This window comes from Nomascus leucogenys, chromosome 18, assembly GCF_006542625.1.
Source record: "Nomascus leucogenys isolate Asia chromosome 18, Asia_NLE_v1, whole genome shotgun sequence".
NCBI lineage: Eukaryota > Metazoa > Chordata > Mammalia > Primates > Hylobatidae > Nomascus > Nomascus leucogenys.
Window position 1 is genome coordinate 94,493,102 of NC_044398.1, and position 12,753 is coordinate 94,505,854.

General features: G+C 48.5%; 2 protein-coding genes across 4 annotated transcripts in view; one reads left to right on the forward strand and one right to left on the reverse strand.

Annotated features, from left to right (window-relative positions):
* The window catches only part of METTL22 (methyltransferase like 22), a 28,168-nt gene extending 18,118 nt beyond the window's left edge, over window positions 1–10,050 (reverse strand). For all 3 annotated transcript variants that reach the window (XM_003269251.3, XM_030798422.1, XM_030798421.1), the window contains exons 1-3: window positions 9,916–10,050; window positions 5,895–6,197; window positions 2,234–2,614 (exon numbers count right to left, since the gene is read on the reverse strand). In XM_003269251.3, coding sequence (XP_003269299.1) covers window positions 2,234–2,614; window positions 5,895–6,027 — 514 coding nt within the window. In that variant the 5' untranslated portion in view covers window positions 6,028–6,197; window positions 9,916–10,050. The remainder of the gene's footprint in view (window positions 1–2,233; window positions 2,615–5,894; window positions 6,198–9,915) is intronic.
* LOC105737827 (40S ribosomal protein S27-like) lies at window positions 3,235–4,876 on the forward strand. The gene is made up of 2 exons (XM_012497064.1): window positions 3,235–3,258; window positions 4,622–4,876. The coding sequence occupies exons 1-2, from the start codon at window positions 3,235–3,237 to the stop codon at window positions 4,874–4,876; spliced, it is 279 nt and encodes a 92-aa protein (XP_012352518.1).
* Window positions 10,051–12,753: the final 2,703 nt, after the last annotated feature.

A 12,753-nucleotide genomic window follows, 5' to 3' on the forward strand; every position in this document is an offset into this window, starting at 1 on the left:
CACTTTATTTCTACAATGGGGGAATTGAACATAATTTCTTTTGAATCCTGAGTCTTTGGATTCCTGGCAGATCCCTCGATAAACTTTTTAAGGTTTTGTCAATCCCTTGGAATAGTTAAGAAAACACCTATTTTTCTTTTCTTTTTCTTTAGAAAAACGAGTTTCTCAAATGGGTCTATAACTTGAAAAAAATGTGTTGATTTATGGGTCAGAGGAAAAGGGTTGTAAGGAGAATGACGTCTGCTTACCATCCACTCTGTGCCAGGCCCTGCTCCTGGCACTCACTGAGCATGTTTCAATAAATTATCACTAAAACCCAGGGACAGTGGTTCCCCTGATCACATGGTTCTGAGTGGGTAAGACATTTGTCTCTGGTCACCTGGCTTGTGAAGATGGAGCTGGGCTCAAAATCCAGCCCTGCAGGATTAGATCAAGTTTTGCAGATGAAAGTGCTCTAGCCAGTTTGAAATAATCACGAGTTACTACCTAGGTTCATGCATTAGCTACCTTTCCACTCTCCTCCCTCAGGGCACGTAGCGAGCGACTGAGAGCTGAAAAAGTGAACTTCCAGGTATACAGACAAGGGGGCCTCACCATGAGGTCACCGCAACAGGGCAGGCGGGGAAGCTGGTCACAGGCCGGCCCGTTCCCGAGGGACTTTGTTCTTAGCTCATACGATGGTAAATTCCCAGAACATTCACTACAGACACAACATTCACTGCGGAGTAACTGACAGGTTTGCTCCCCAGCTCGGCGAGGCTAGTAACAGTGAGAGCTCAGAGGGAAATGAGCCATCATCAGCCCCACTGAGAAGCAGGACTTTCCAAGCCTCTTTCGAATGCTCTGCCCCCATGATGTGGAATGAGAGCGCAGGCTGTGGCATCAGACAGACCTGGGTACAAGTCTCAGCTCTGCCACTGACTAGCTGTGTGACCCCAGGCAAGCTCCTCAACCTCACTGAGCCTCAGTCTCTTCCTCTGTGAAATGGGAATACTCATCCCTATCTGCAGAGGCCATGAGGGCAGAGGTCACTCATGGCATACATGGAACTGGGTTCTGGCGTGAGTTCCACGTTGCCCTCTCTGGGACAGTCTACAACAGAGGCTGCCTGGTACCACCGTGCAGGCGCTTAGTAACTGTTTGCTGAGCAGATAGATACAGAGCTGCTGTTTTGTCTGTTTTTGAGAGTGACCCATTGACCCCCATTCTCTGACCAAGGCCAGTGCTTGGGGAGGCCTTTCCCTGGGAACTCAGACACCACCAGGGACCCCGGATCTCAATGAATGGCTTCGAATCACAGCTCCGCTCCCCACATGAGCAGCACCAGGGGGAGGCAAAGCGCTGGTGTGGACACTGCATGGATTCGAAGCTCGCTCACCATAACCAAGCTGCATGGCACTAGGCCTGTCACTTCCTCATCCGTGCACCCCTTCAGGCGGGGCTGTGCAGACTAGGCCACTCGATACTAGTGAAGATATCTAAAACACAATAGGTGCTTAACCAGCCCCAATCACTTCCTGGCCCAGCTCCCTACTGCTCCCGGTGTTTCTAGAGTGCCAGGTCCCTAGATTTCAAATCCTAGAGTTACCAAAACCCCTCTGCTCTGCCCCCATACCTGGGTAGCAGTTCCTCTTTGATCCTACCTCTGAGTATCTGTCCAAACCTCTCAACTGTCCCATTTTTCCCACCACATCATCACCTCCCCTTTCTTACCTGGCTTCTAGCTCCCAGCTCCCCGTCCATCTGACTGGTCCACGCCCCATGCATTTTCATTTACATCCCTCTCCCTCTGCCACACTCCAGCTCCAGAACCGCCTATGACTCCCTACCGCCTGCCCAGCCAGGCCAAGCCTGTCCCACACCCCCAACACGCTGAGTTAGAGCTAGAGCACAGATGTGGGAGGCAGCAGCAGGGAGGCTTCCTGGAGGAGGTGTGGCTGAGCTGGAAACTGTATAGCAATGGGGAACATGTTAAGGGAGCAGAGGCTGGGGGCAAGCACTCTAGGAAGGAGGCACAGCACAGAGAAGAAAAGCACACAAGGTGAGGCTTTAGTGATGTGAGCCGGGCAGGAGTGACGGGTTGTGGAAAGGTTCCCCAGTCTCACCCGAGCTGGTTCTCATAACCTGTGCTGCCCGGACCTGCAGAGTCCATGCTCAGATCATACTGAGCACTGAGCAGTGACACTGCGGAGTTGCCTTGGTGACAGGTGGGCCACATCACACCTCTATTTACCTATTCTGATGATATCGTGCGGGCTGCCTTGTGCTTCCTCTCCCAGGACGTCGTCTTCTTCCTGTGCTAGAATCATGGGATGTACCTTGTCTCTCGGAGGCCCTGCTGGGTTGGGATCAGAGGCGGCTCGTGGTCTTCTCACCACGTCCAAATCCCCATCCTCATCCAGCTGAGCTTCAGCCACTTCTTGGCCAGTGGTGTCAGTCCCGGCCTGGAGGGAGAAACCCTCATTACTGTGGCCACTTCCTGGAGGGGACCCCGTGCTGCCTGTCTTGGCAGAAGGAGGCTCCTTTGTGTGAACATCTCTGTGATCGCCACCCTTGGCCCCTGAATCTGTCCAAGAGTCTTGGCTCCATAGAATCTTGAATTGGGACAAGAAAACTGAAAGGCAAGAGAAAACGCAAAATGAGAATTCCAAGATGTTTTCTTTTTTACCTTCCTCTTCTTCTTTGAGAATATCTGATTACCAATAGGAAAGATTTTTAAAGGCCAGGTAGAGATATACTAATGCCAGCAGAAAAGGCCCACTTGATTCAGCTGTGACCACCACCAGCCGGAAGGCTGGGGCCACCACCAACAGCAGACACCATTTCATGAGAATCTATGAGGCACTTGGCTCATATCATCTCATTCAATCTCCACAACTGCTGTGAAGATAGCATTATCAGCTTCATTGTACAGACCCACAAACTGAGGCTTAGAGGAGTGACCAAGGTCACACAACTTTTAGGAATGAGCTCAGGGGCCTCTCCTCTAAGCTCCCATAGCATCCTGGGTTTATGCCGGTTTTTGGATCTGTCTGATCATCCATCCATTCATCACCGAACACTATGTGCCAAGTACCATGTTAGGTGCTGGGGGGTACAAAGCAGGATTTGGTATGTTAGGGCCTTATATTTTAGGAGTGCACTCGGGGAACAAACATGAAGCAAGTAAACAAGATAATTACAGGCTGTGTTAATTACCAGGAATATAGTAAAACTGCATTCTGTGTGACACAGATGTGGCAACCATATAAGGCAGGGGTGAGCAAACTTTTCCTATAACAGGTTAGATGAAAAAGTTTTTTGGCTGGGCACAGTGGCTTACACCTGTAATTCCAGCACTTTGGGAGGCCAAGACAGGAAGATTTCTTGAGTCCAGGAATTTGACCAGCCTGGGCAACATGGTAAATCCCCTTCTCTACAAAAAAATTATCTGGGTATGGTGGCATGTGCCTATAGTCCCAGCTACTTGGGAGGCTGAGGTGGGAGGATCACCTGAGCCTGGGGAGGTCAAGGCTGTAGTGACTCAAAACTGCACCACTGCACTCCAGCTTGGGTGACAGAATGAGACCCTGTCTCATAAAATGTTTCTATTTTCAAGCTTTGTGGGCCCTGTGATCTTTGTTGCAACTCCTCAACTCTGCCGTTATAGCACAAAAACTGCTGTAAAAACACGTAAATGAATGGGCATGGCTGTGGCTTCATAAAACTCTTTATAAAAATAGCTACAGGCCAGATTTGGCTCACAGGCTGTAGTTTGTATACCCCTGGTAAAATGTACCATCCAAATTAGGGCAGGAGGGCAATGGGAATTATTAATAATCACACCAGAACAAGCTAATACAGGGTAGCTGGAGTTAGGGAGAGTGGCCAAGGAGGGGCTGTCTGTGGAGATGATACTTGAGGAGCCAGGAAGGGAGGAAAGCAGGTGTTTTCTCCCTGGCCTTGTATCTTATGGTTGCTTCACTCCCCTCCCCGTGTTTGAGGGACAGAAAGAAGCTGACAGTGGCCACAGAAGAGCAAGAGAGAGTGACATAAGGGTAGGCACACAAGCAGAGGCTGGGTCAGGCTGGCCTCACAGACCAAGCTGAGGAACCTGGATGTCATTCTGAGAGCAATGGAAAGCCACTGGAGGTCTAACTCAGGAAGTGCTGTGATTTGATCTGCATTTTCAAAACATGTCCTGGGCTGCTGCAGAGACAAGTGCGGAGGGTGAGCAGCAGTGAACTCAGTGGGAGAAGACAGAGGCAGCCAGGCAAGCAACGGAGGCGGCTGGACTAGGGTAAAGGGAGTGGGGATAAAGAGTAAAGGACACTTTGGGAGGCCGAGGCGGGCGGATCACGAGGTCAGGAGATACAGACCATCCTGGTTAACACGGTGAAACCCCGTCTCTACCAAAAATACAAAAAAATTAGTCGGGCGTGGTGGCGGGCGCCTGTAGTCCCAGCTACTTGGGAGGCTGAGGCAGGAGGATGGCATGAACCCGGGAGGCAGAGCTTGCAGTGAGCCGAGATTGCGCCACTGCACTCCAGCCTGGGCGACAGAGCGAGACTCTGCCTCAAAAAAAAAAAAAAAAAAAAAAAAAAGAGTAGCCTTTCCGGTGGTGACGACCTACCCACACGAGAACACGCCTCTCGCAAAGGATCTCCTTCATCCCTCTCCAGAAGAGAAGAGGAAACACAAGAAGAAACGCCTGGTGCAGAGCCCCAATTCCTACTTCATGGATGTGAAATGCCCAGGATGCTATAAAATCACCACGGTCTTTAGCCATGCACAAACGGTAGTTTCATGTGTTGGCTGCTCCACTATCCTCTGCCAGCCTACAGGAGGAAAAGTAAGGCTTACGGAAGGATGTTCCTTCAGGAGGAAGCAGCACTAAAAGCACTCTGAATCAAGATGAGTGGGAAACCATCTCAATAAAGACATTATGGATAAAAAAAAGAAAGTACAGGACAGGGTTGGATGCGGTGGTTCACGCCTGTAATCCCAGCACTTTAGGAGGCTGGGGTGGGAGGATCACCTGAGGTCAGAAGTTCAAGACCAGCCTGACCAACATGGTGAAACCCTGTCTGTACTAAAAATACAAAAATTAGCTGGGCGTGGTGGCAGGTCCCTATAATCCCAGCTACTCGGGAGGCTGAGGCAGGAGAGTTGCGTGAACCCGGGAGGCGGAGGTTGCAGTGAGCCGAGGTCGCGCCACTGCACTACCCGCTGGGTGACAGAGAGAGATTCTGTCTCAGAAAAAAAAAGAGCAGAGGACAGATGGAGCCCTAGCACTTTGTCTCCCCACTGGACCATGGGCTTGCTGACAGCAAAGTCTGGCTCATTCATATCTGCATTCTCAGCATCAAGTCCTGGGTCAGGCGCACAATAGGTGCTCAGGAAACCACAGCAGTTTGCTTAATGAAAGTGGTGGGGCAGCAGCTTGCCTGTAATCCCAGGGACTCAAGAGGCTAAGGTGGGAGGGTTGCTTCAGGCCTGGAGTTCAAAACCAGCCTGGGCTAGCAAGACTCCATCTCTACAAAATAAAAACCAGCCAGGTGTGGTGATGTGAGCCTGTAGTCCCAGCTACTCCTGAGGCAGAGGAAGGAGGATCACTTGAGTCCAGGAGTCTGAGGCTGCAGTGAGCCATGACTGTGCCACTGCATTCCAGACTGGGTGACAGAGTGAGACTGTCTTCAAAAAAAGCAAAAACAAAAGCAAAACAAACCCCCACACACAAAAATTGCAGAGTACAGGGTTTTTAAAAAATCATAAAGAAAAAATGGGCACTTAAGAAGTGGTCTGAGGATAACAGTTACGTAATCCAGTCTTCCCAATACTTTCCCCAAAAAGATGAATATGAGAAAGCAGAAAACAAAATAGGATCTGCAGGGCACCCGGGCCCAGGACCTTACCTGGCTGCCCCACGCTGTTCAGCCGTACCATGAGGTGTCTATGGTTTGGAGTATAGAGGTGGACGTCTGACAGCACAGTGTCGCTTCTAAAGGTGACCTCGTCCATGGCTGCGGCAGGAGCCAGCTGTACCATGGCCCAGGCTCCACCTTAGTCCTAGGACAGGAGCCCCTCAGAGGTGAGATGGGTCCTCAGTATGGCAGGTCCCAGAGGAGATACTGCAGACAGGCCCAAGCTGGTAGCCAGTAGCTTTGCATCATCCTGGGAAAAGGTCTTCAGAGACTTGGCCAGGGAAGAGAATCCAGCTGGAAATTAATGTGTTATTTTGTTTATATTCATTTCACTCATTATATTCATTTTATATTCATTCATATATTCATTATATTCATTTTCATAGTAACCTTTTATTTATAGCAAGGGATATGAATTTCCATTTATAAAGTTTCCTTTCCCTTTTTTTTCAACTTACTACAAAAAAATTTCAAACAGTAAGGATACAGGGGAATATCATAACCATAGAACTACTGCTTAGATTCAATGATCGTCACCATTTTGCCACATGTGCCTGCCCTCTCCGGTTTCTTCTCCTGGAGCTGAGAGTACATTGCAGACATCATGACATTTTGTCCCTAAATTATTTAATGTCTATCCCCTAAGAGCATTTCCCTATATAACCATAAGACCATTAGCAAATCTAAGTTAATTAATAATTCCCTAATAGCATTAAAGTCAATTTCCTCCATCTGTCTCCCAAAGGTCTTTGAGGTTTTTTTCCCCCCCAAACCAGTATCCAATCACAATCTGCACTTTGCACTTAGTTGTTATGGCCCTTTACTCTTTCTTTTTAATTCTAGAAGCTGTTATCAACTGTCCCCGTATCATTTGTTGTTATAAGGCTTTCCTAGTTTAAACAATGTTTTATTTTTAAACATTTCTTTTTAGAGAGAGGGGCTTGCTCTGTTGCCCAGGCTGGAGGGCAGTGGTACAATCATGGCTCACTGCAGCCTCAAACTTCATGCGATCCTCCTGCCTCAACCTCCTTAGTAGTTAGGACTATAGCTATGCCATCAAGTTTGGCATTAAATTTTTTTTTTTCTGTAGAGACAAGGGTCTCACTATGTTTCCCAGGCTGGTCTCAAATTCTTGGGCTCAAGCTATCCTCCCACCTCAGCTTCCCAAAGTGCTGGGATTACAGGCGTGAGCCATCATGCCTGGCTTAAAGCTCTACTACTGAATTTAAAAAGGTGGGTGGAATTAGCCGGGTGTGGTGGCGCGCACCAGTAGTCCCAGCTACTTGGGAGGTTGAGGTGGGAGGATCACTTGACACCAAAAGGCGGGAGTTGCAGTGAGCCGAGAATGTGTCACTGCACTCTGCACTCCAGGCTGGGTGGCAGAGCAAGACCCTGTCTCAAAAGGAAATTAAAAAAAAAAAAAAAGAGTGAGTGGATTTAAAGGAAAAGTAATAAGGAAGTCACTACACTGGTGATACACAGATATGGAAAAATTACGCAGGTGATACATTAATAACTAAAACTTGGAAAACTATGGCTGAGGCAAAGTGGTCAAAAACAGGGGGGACCTCCCTGCAGCCGTTTCGCCTCATCAAAAAGCATCATCAAACAGCAGTAGTCTGATGGGCTTTGAAGCTGGACAGACCAGGTGGGGATCCCTGGTCTCTCACCTTCTAGCCATGGGATCTCAGGAAAATCACTTCACCTCTCTGCATGTGTTTCTTCAGCCACAATCTCATGCAGTGTTACTGGGTGGGTAAAGTGCTGAGCACAGTCTTTGGCTTACAGTAGGTGTTAATAAAACACCAGCAACCTCCTTGTCCTGGGGTTGGTTTCAGGTATTTGACCCAAAACTGCCTGTAACCCCTGACTGCCTACAGTAGCTGTTCCTACCTGGGTAGATGTCATGAAATCTTCAGGGCCCCCATTTCTTGAACTGCAAAATGAGGTCATGATGACTCACGCCGCCCTAATGATCCCAGTACACTGCTGGAGTTCCTACATTTCAGTGCTTGCTATGGAGCAGCAAAAGCTGTCCCAACAAAAAAATTTTTAGGAAAAAGATGATTCCTTATTCGTCTCCATGCTAGCTTGCCTACTCAAAGCCATCAAAATGCAAGTGGGTTGTGAAGAAAGTCTGCGAATCTGGCAAATCAATGCAGAATTTCATGGTGTCATTGAAAGTGACGGAGATATGCTGGACCTGAAGGTGAACACTTTTAATCAATGGGACTGGCAAAACCAGACCAGATTCCAGAAGAGAAAATACAGCTTATACCTACCACTCATTTCAAAGGCAGATCAAGCTCTCTCAGGACTTAGAGATGTCCTGGGGGAAAACTGAGGACTTTCACATATAGTTTTTTTTTAAGGGGGTGGGGAAGATCCTCTCTAATATTGCTGTAAAAATCAAAGTGAACCAAAGGATGCCGTTTCTTTTTTTGCCATAGCGCATTTTATTTTATTTTTTTTTTTCTGAGACAGAGTCTCACTCTGTTGCCCAGGCTAGAGTGCAGTGGTGCCATCTCGGCTCACTACAACCTCTGCCTCCTGGGCTCAAGTGATCCTACCTCAGTGTCCCGAGTAACTGGGACTACAGGCATGCACCACAATGCCCAGTTAATTTTTGTATTTTTAGTAGAGATGGGGTTTTGCTATGTTGGCCAGGCTAGTCTTGAACTCCTGACCTAAGGTGATCCATCTATCTTGGCCTCCCAAAGTGCTGGGATTACAGGCGTGAGCCACCACGCATGGCCTATAGTGCAATTTTGTTGGAAAACTGACATCCCAGAAAAATCAATGTTCTTTGCTTTTTCTAAAAGTGAGCATAATATTACACAGCAAATTTTAAGTATAGATAAAAAAGAAACTCAAATTCTTAATCTCTAGTTGAATTTTCCATTTTTAAATTCAATCCAACCAGGCTTCCCAAGAAACGTACGATGCAATGTAAGTCCCAGATGAAGGAGATTCCCTTTAAGTGGCTTTCCCTAGAATCAGCTATCTGGGAATAAGGAGGCCGTCTTGAACCTATCTCAGGCCCTCATATACTCAGAGGAGTATATGAGACAATTATCACTTTTCGGGCTTACGACATATAGTAAACGTTCAATAAGCAACAATAGTAAGTACTATCATTATAGCAATATAATAATGATTAAAGTGAATGCTGGGAAGAAAGAAAAAAGGTAACAGTTTCTCTAGCCAGGAAAAGTCTCCCTCCGAGAATGCAGGGTCTGTATGGGCTTCGGGCTCCTCTCTTCACTGGGCAGAGCTGAGAAAGGAGACCCAGGTTGCAGATGGGGACCTGCCCCACCACCTCTCCATAGGGCTGCAGGTTCATCCCTGCAGCAGGAGCTAACGTGTTTTTGGCTCTTCTAAGGCTGTGGGGGCTAGACTGAGACGCTACCAGCTTTCTTCTCCTATAGGTCCCCCGTCAGCTGTCCCAAATAAGCAGTGTGTCCCAAATAAGCAGTGTTGAAATAACTTCCCTCCTCATCTTTCTTTCTGATAACTGCAACTCACTCAACAATCAGGAATTTGGCGCGATCCCATGACGATTTAGGCCAGGAGCTGGAGGAGGGCAGGGTGTGAAGGCCCAGGTTGGGGGCAGGAAAGACGTGGCCTGGCCACGGCGTGTAGAGTGGTAGTGAGGGGCCCCGCGGACGTCCCCCGTGGGGCTACTCGTCCTCTTTGTCTTGTCGCCTTCCTGACGCCACCCTTGTGGGTTAACTACTGCCCTCTCAAAAAACAGTTACAGGTCGGGCACTGCCCTCCCTTCCTAATCTGGAACCGAAGGAGAGGTGCCTGGACCCAGGACGGAAACCCAGGTGAGGACGTGGACTTCCTTCCCCAACACCCGTGTTTAGAAGGGGAAACTGAGGCTAAGAGTGGGGTCGGACCTTAGGGATCTGGGCCTCAGATCTGTGGAAGCTCAGATTTCAAAGTCAGGCTCGGCGCCAGGAGGTTCCCTGCACCCTACCCTATCCCGCCGCCTCTCCCAGGCACTTACCCGCCGCACGGCCCAGGCTGGGGTCCCATCCGACACCCGTCGCGATGGACTTAGGCGGCCGCCATAGCAGGCAGTCTGCGCAGGCGCGGCCCCGCCCCCGCGTGCGACCATCCGCTCGCAGCGCACCGCGGCTCCACCTACCTGCTCGGGCCGCGCATGCGTCCGGGGGTTGCCGTCGGACACCTGTGGCCTTCGCTCTGGTCGCGGGCGGGGCGTGTTTGCTGGGGGGACCTGCCTAGGTGGGGTCATCTCTGCACATGGGTGGCTAAACTCATTCCTCTAAAAGAGTTAAATAGGAGTTAAATAACTCGCCCAGCTACTAAGTGGTAAAGCCTGGATTCGAACCCGGGGTGTGGGATCAGAGCCTGTGCTATTTAACTAGCATGCTGCTGCATTTATTATCACGGGTGTTACCGTCATCCATGCTCTTAGTACTCATTTATTTATTTATTTATTTATTTATTTATTTATTTATTTATTTATTTGAGATGGTCTTGCTCTGTTGCCCAGGCTGGAGTGCAGCGTCGCAATTTTAGCTCACTGCAGCCTTGAACTCCTGGGCTTAAGGAATCCTGTTTCAGCCTCTCTAGTAGCTGGGACTACAGCTGCGTGGCACTATTTTTTTTTTGTAGAGACTGTATCTTGTTATGTTGCCCAGGCTAGTCTTAAACTCCTGGCTTCAAGCAGTCCTCCTGCTTCAGCCTCCTAAAGCTTATAAATTACAGCATGAGCTACCACGCCCAGCCAGTACTCGTTATTATTAATAGGTGGCAGTGATTTCGTTAATTCATATGCTCGTCAAGTTTCCAACACCAAGGGGGTGAGACAGAGTGGCAAACATAAGACTCCATGTTTGCTCGTTTTTTCTTGCCTGCAGAATTTCAGAAAGCCTCTGAATCCGTGACTGAGCACAGCCCTCCGAAGAATCCCCTGAAGAGCATGAGCAGGATAGAGCACAGATTCTCACGTCTCTTGCCTTAGTCACTGCATTTTTAGAAAAAGTACAGTCAATGATATTGGCCCTTTTCTCAACCTGTGTTTTCAGTGACATCATGGAAGTCAGCCTGGCTACAATGGAGTAAGCCAGGGGATGGGCTGTAGGAAACGAGGATACATGGGTAGCCAGGGTTAGAACTTTTGTGACGTTGTAAGAACTTTGGATTTTATTGTGCATGAGATGGGGAGCTGCCTGGGATATACACCACACTGATGTGTTCACAGACATGCCCAGACACACACAGTGGTGCTCACTCTCAGACATGTCAGTGAACACACAAATATACACACAGGAACATATGTAAAGTCCACATATATAAAATCTATATCCCTGTGTGCTCACATATACACACACGCACACACATGGCCTCAGCTGGCAACCTTTGTCAAAATTACTTTTTTTTTCCTCTTTTCAAAACAGAATTAAATCGACATCAATTTCATGGTTACTGATGATAAAACGTGGAGAGTTGATAGGGTGACTAAGCGACACAAATAAGAATTTTTTTTTTTTTTTTTAAGAAACAGATTGTGTTTCCTGAAATCCCCCAGGACAGTACACAGAGAGCCAGTTGGGTGTCTTGGGACCAGATTCTATTCACAGTTTTCTCTCTAGTTCACTGAGGGTTCTCTTATTTATCCCCAGAGGATGTTGGGTGGTGGGGAGGGCACTAGGAAGGCATTGTTCACACCCTTGGGAGTTTTGTCTTCAAATTTAAACCAGGGGGAATGACCCTTAAAAATCAAAAGATCACATTCCTCCTCTTGTCAAACCTATAATCTTTTATAGGGGATTAGTGCCCCTACAAAAGAGGCCCCAAAGAGCTGCCTCACTCCTTCTGTCGTGTGAAGATACAACAAAAAGACAGCCATCTATGACCAAGAATTGGACACAGAATCTGCCAATGCCTTGATATTGGACTTTCCAGCTCCGAGAACCAAGAGAAATGAATGTGTTTATCAGCCACCCCATGTACGGCATTCTGTTATAGCAGCCCAGATGGCCCCAAAGAGGTTATTTGTGCCACAAACTTTGAGGTGGTTTGCAACGCAGTAATAGGTCACCAGGTAAAGGGAAAGAAAGCCAGCCCTTCTTGGCAGAGCTGCGAAGAGATGGTAGCTGGGGGAGTGTGGGAGGGGGGCCTCTCTTCCGGAGCCTCAGTTATAAACAAGGCACACTGCTGGCCCCTTCATCTTGTGGTTTTGCTTCGTTCTCACACCCATTCCGAAGCTCAGAGAGGCGAAGTGCCTTGCTCAGTGTTACCTAGCCAGTGAGATGCTGACTCACGTTTTCCTTTCTTTTCTTTTTTCTTTTTGACAGAGTCTCCCTTTGTCGACCAGGCTGGAGTGCAGTGACGCCATCTCAGCTCACTGCAACCTCTGCCCCTCGGGATCAAGCAATTCTCCTGCCTCAGCCTCCTGAGTAGCTGGGATTATAGTCGTGTGCCACCACATCCAGCTAATTTTTGTATTTTTAGCAGAGACGGGGTTTCACCATGTTGGCCAGGCTGGTCTCAAACTCCTGACCTCACGTGATCTGCCCGCCTTGGCCTCCCAAAGTGCTGGGATTACAGGCATGAGCCACCACACCTGGCCTCAGACTCACATTTTCAAAATGTCCCAGTGAGTCCGCTGCGTGGAGCCTTAGGGTTAAATGCCATTCCTAGTGTCCCAGGCAGGTCTTTTGCTTTGAGAGTCTCCCCTAGGCTTGGCGAAGCAAGGGTTAAGGTGCATGCTCACTCACGCTGGAATGTCCGTCACTCCCACCACCTGGACTAATGACAAGCCACGTCTGCAGCAGAGGGAAGGCGGATGAACTGCCAGATGTGTGTTAAGAAACCA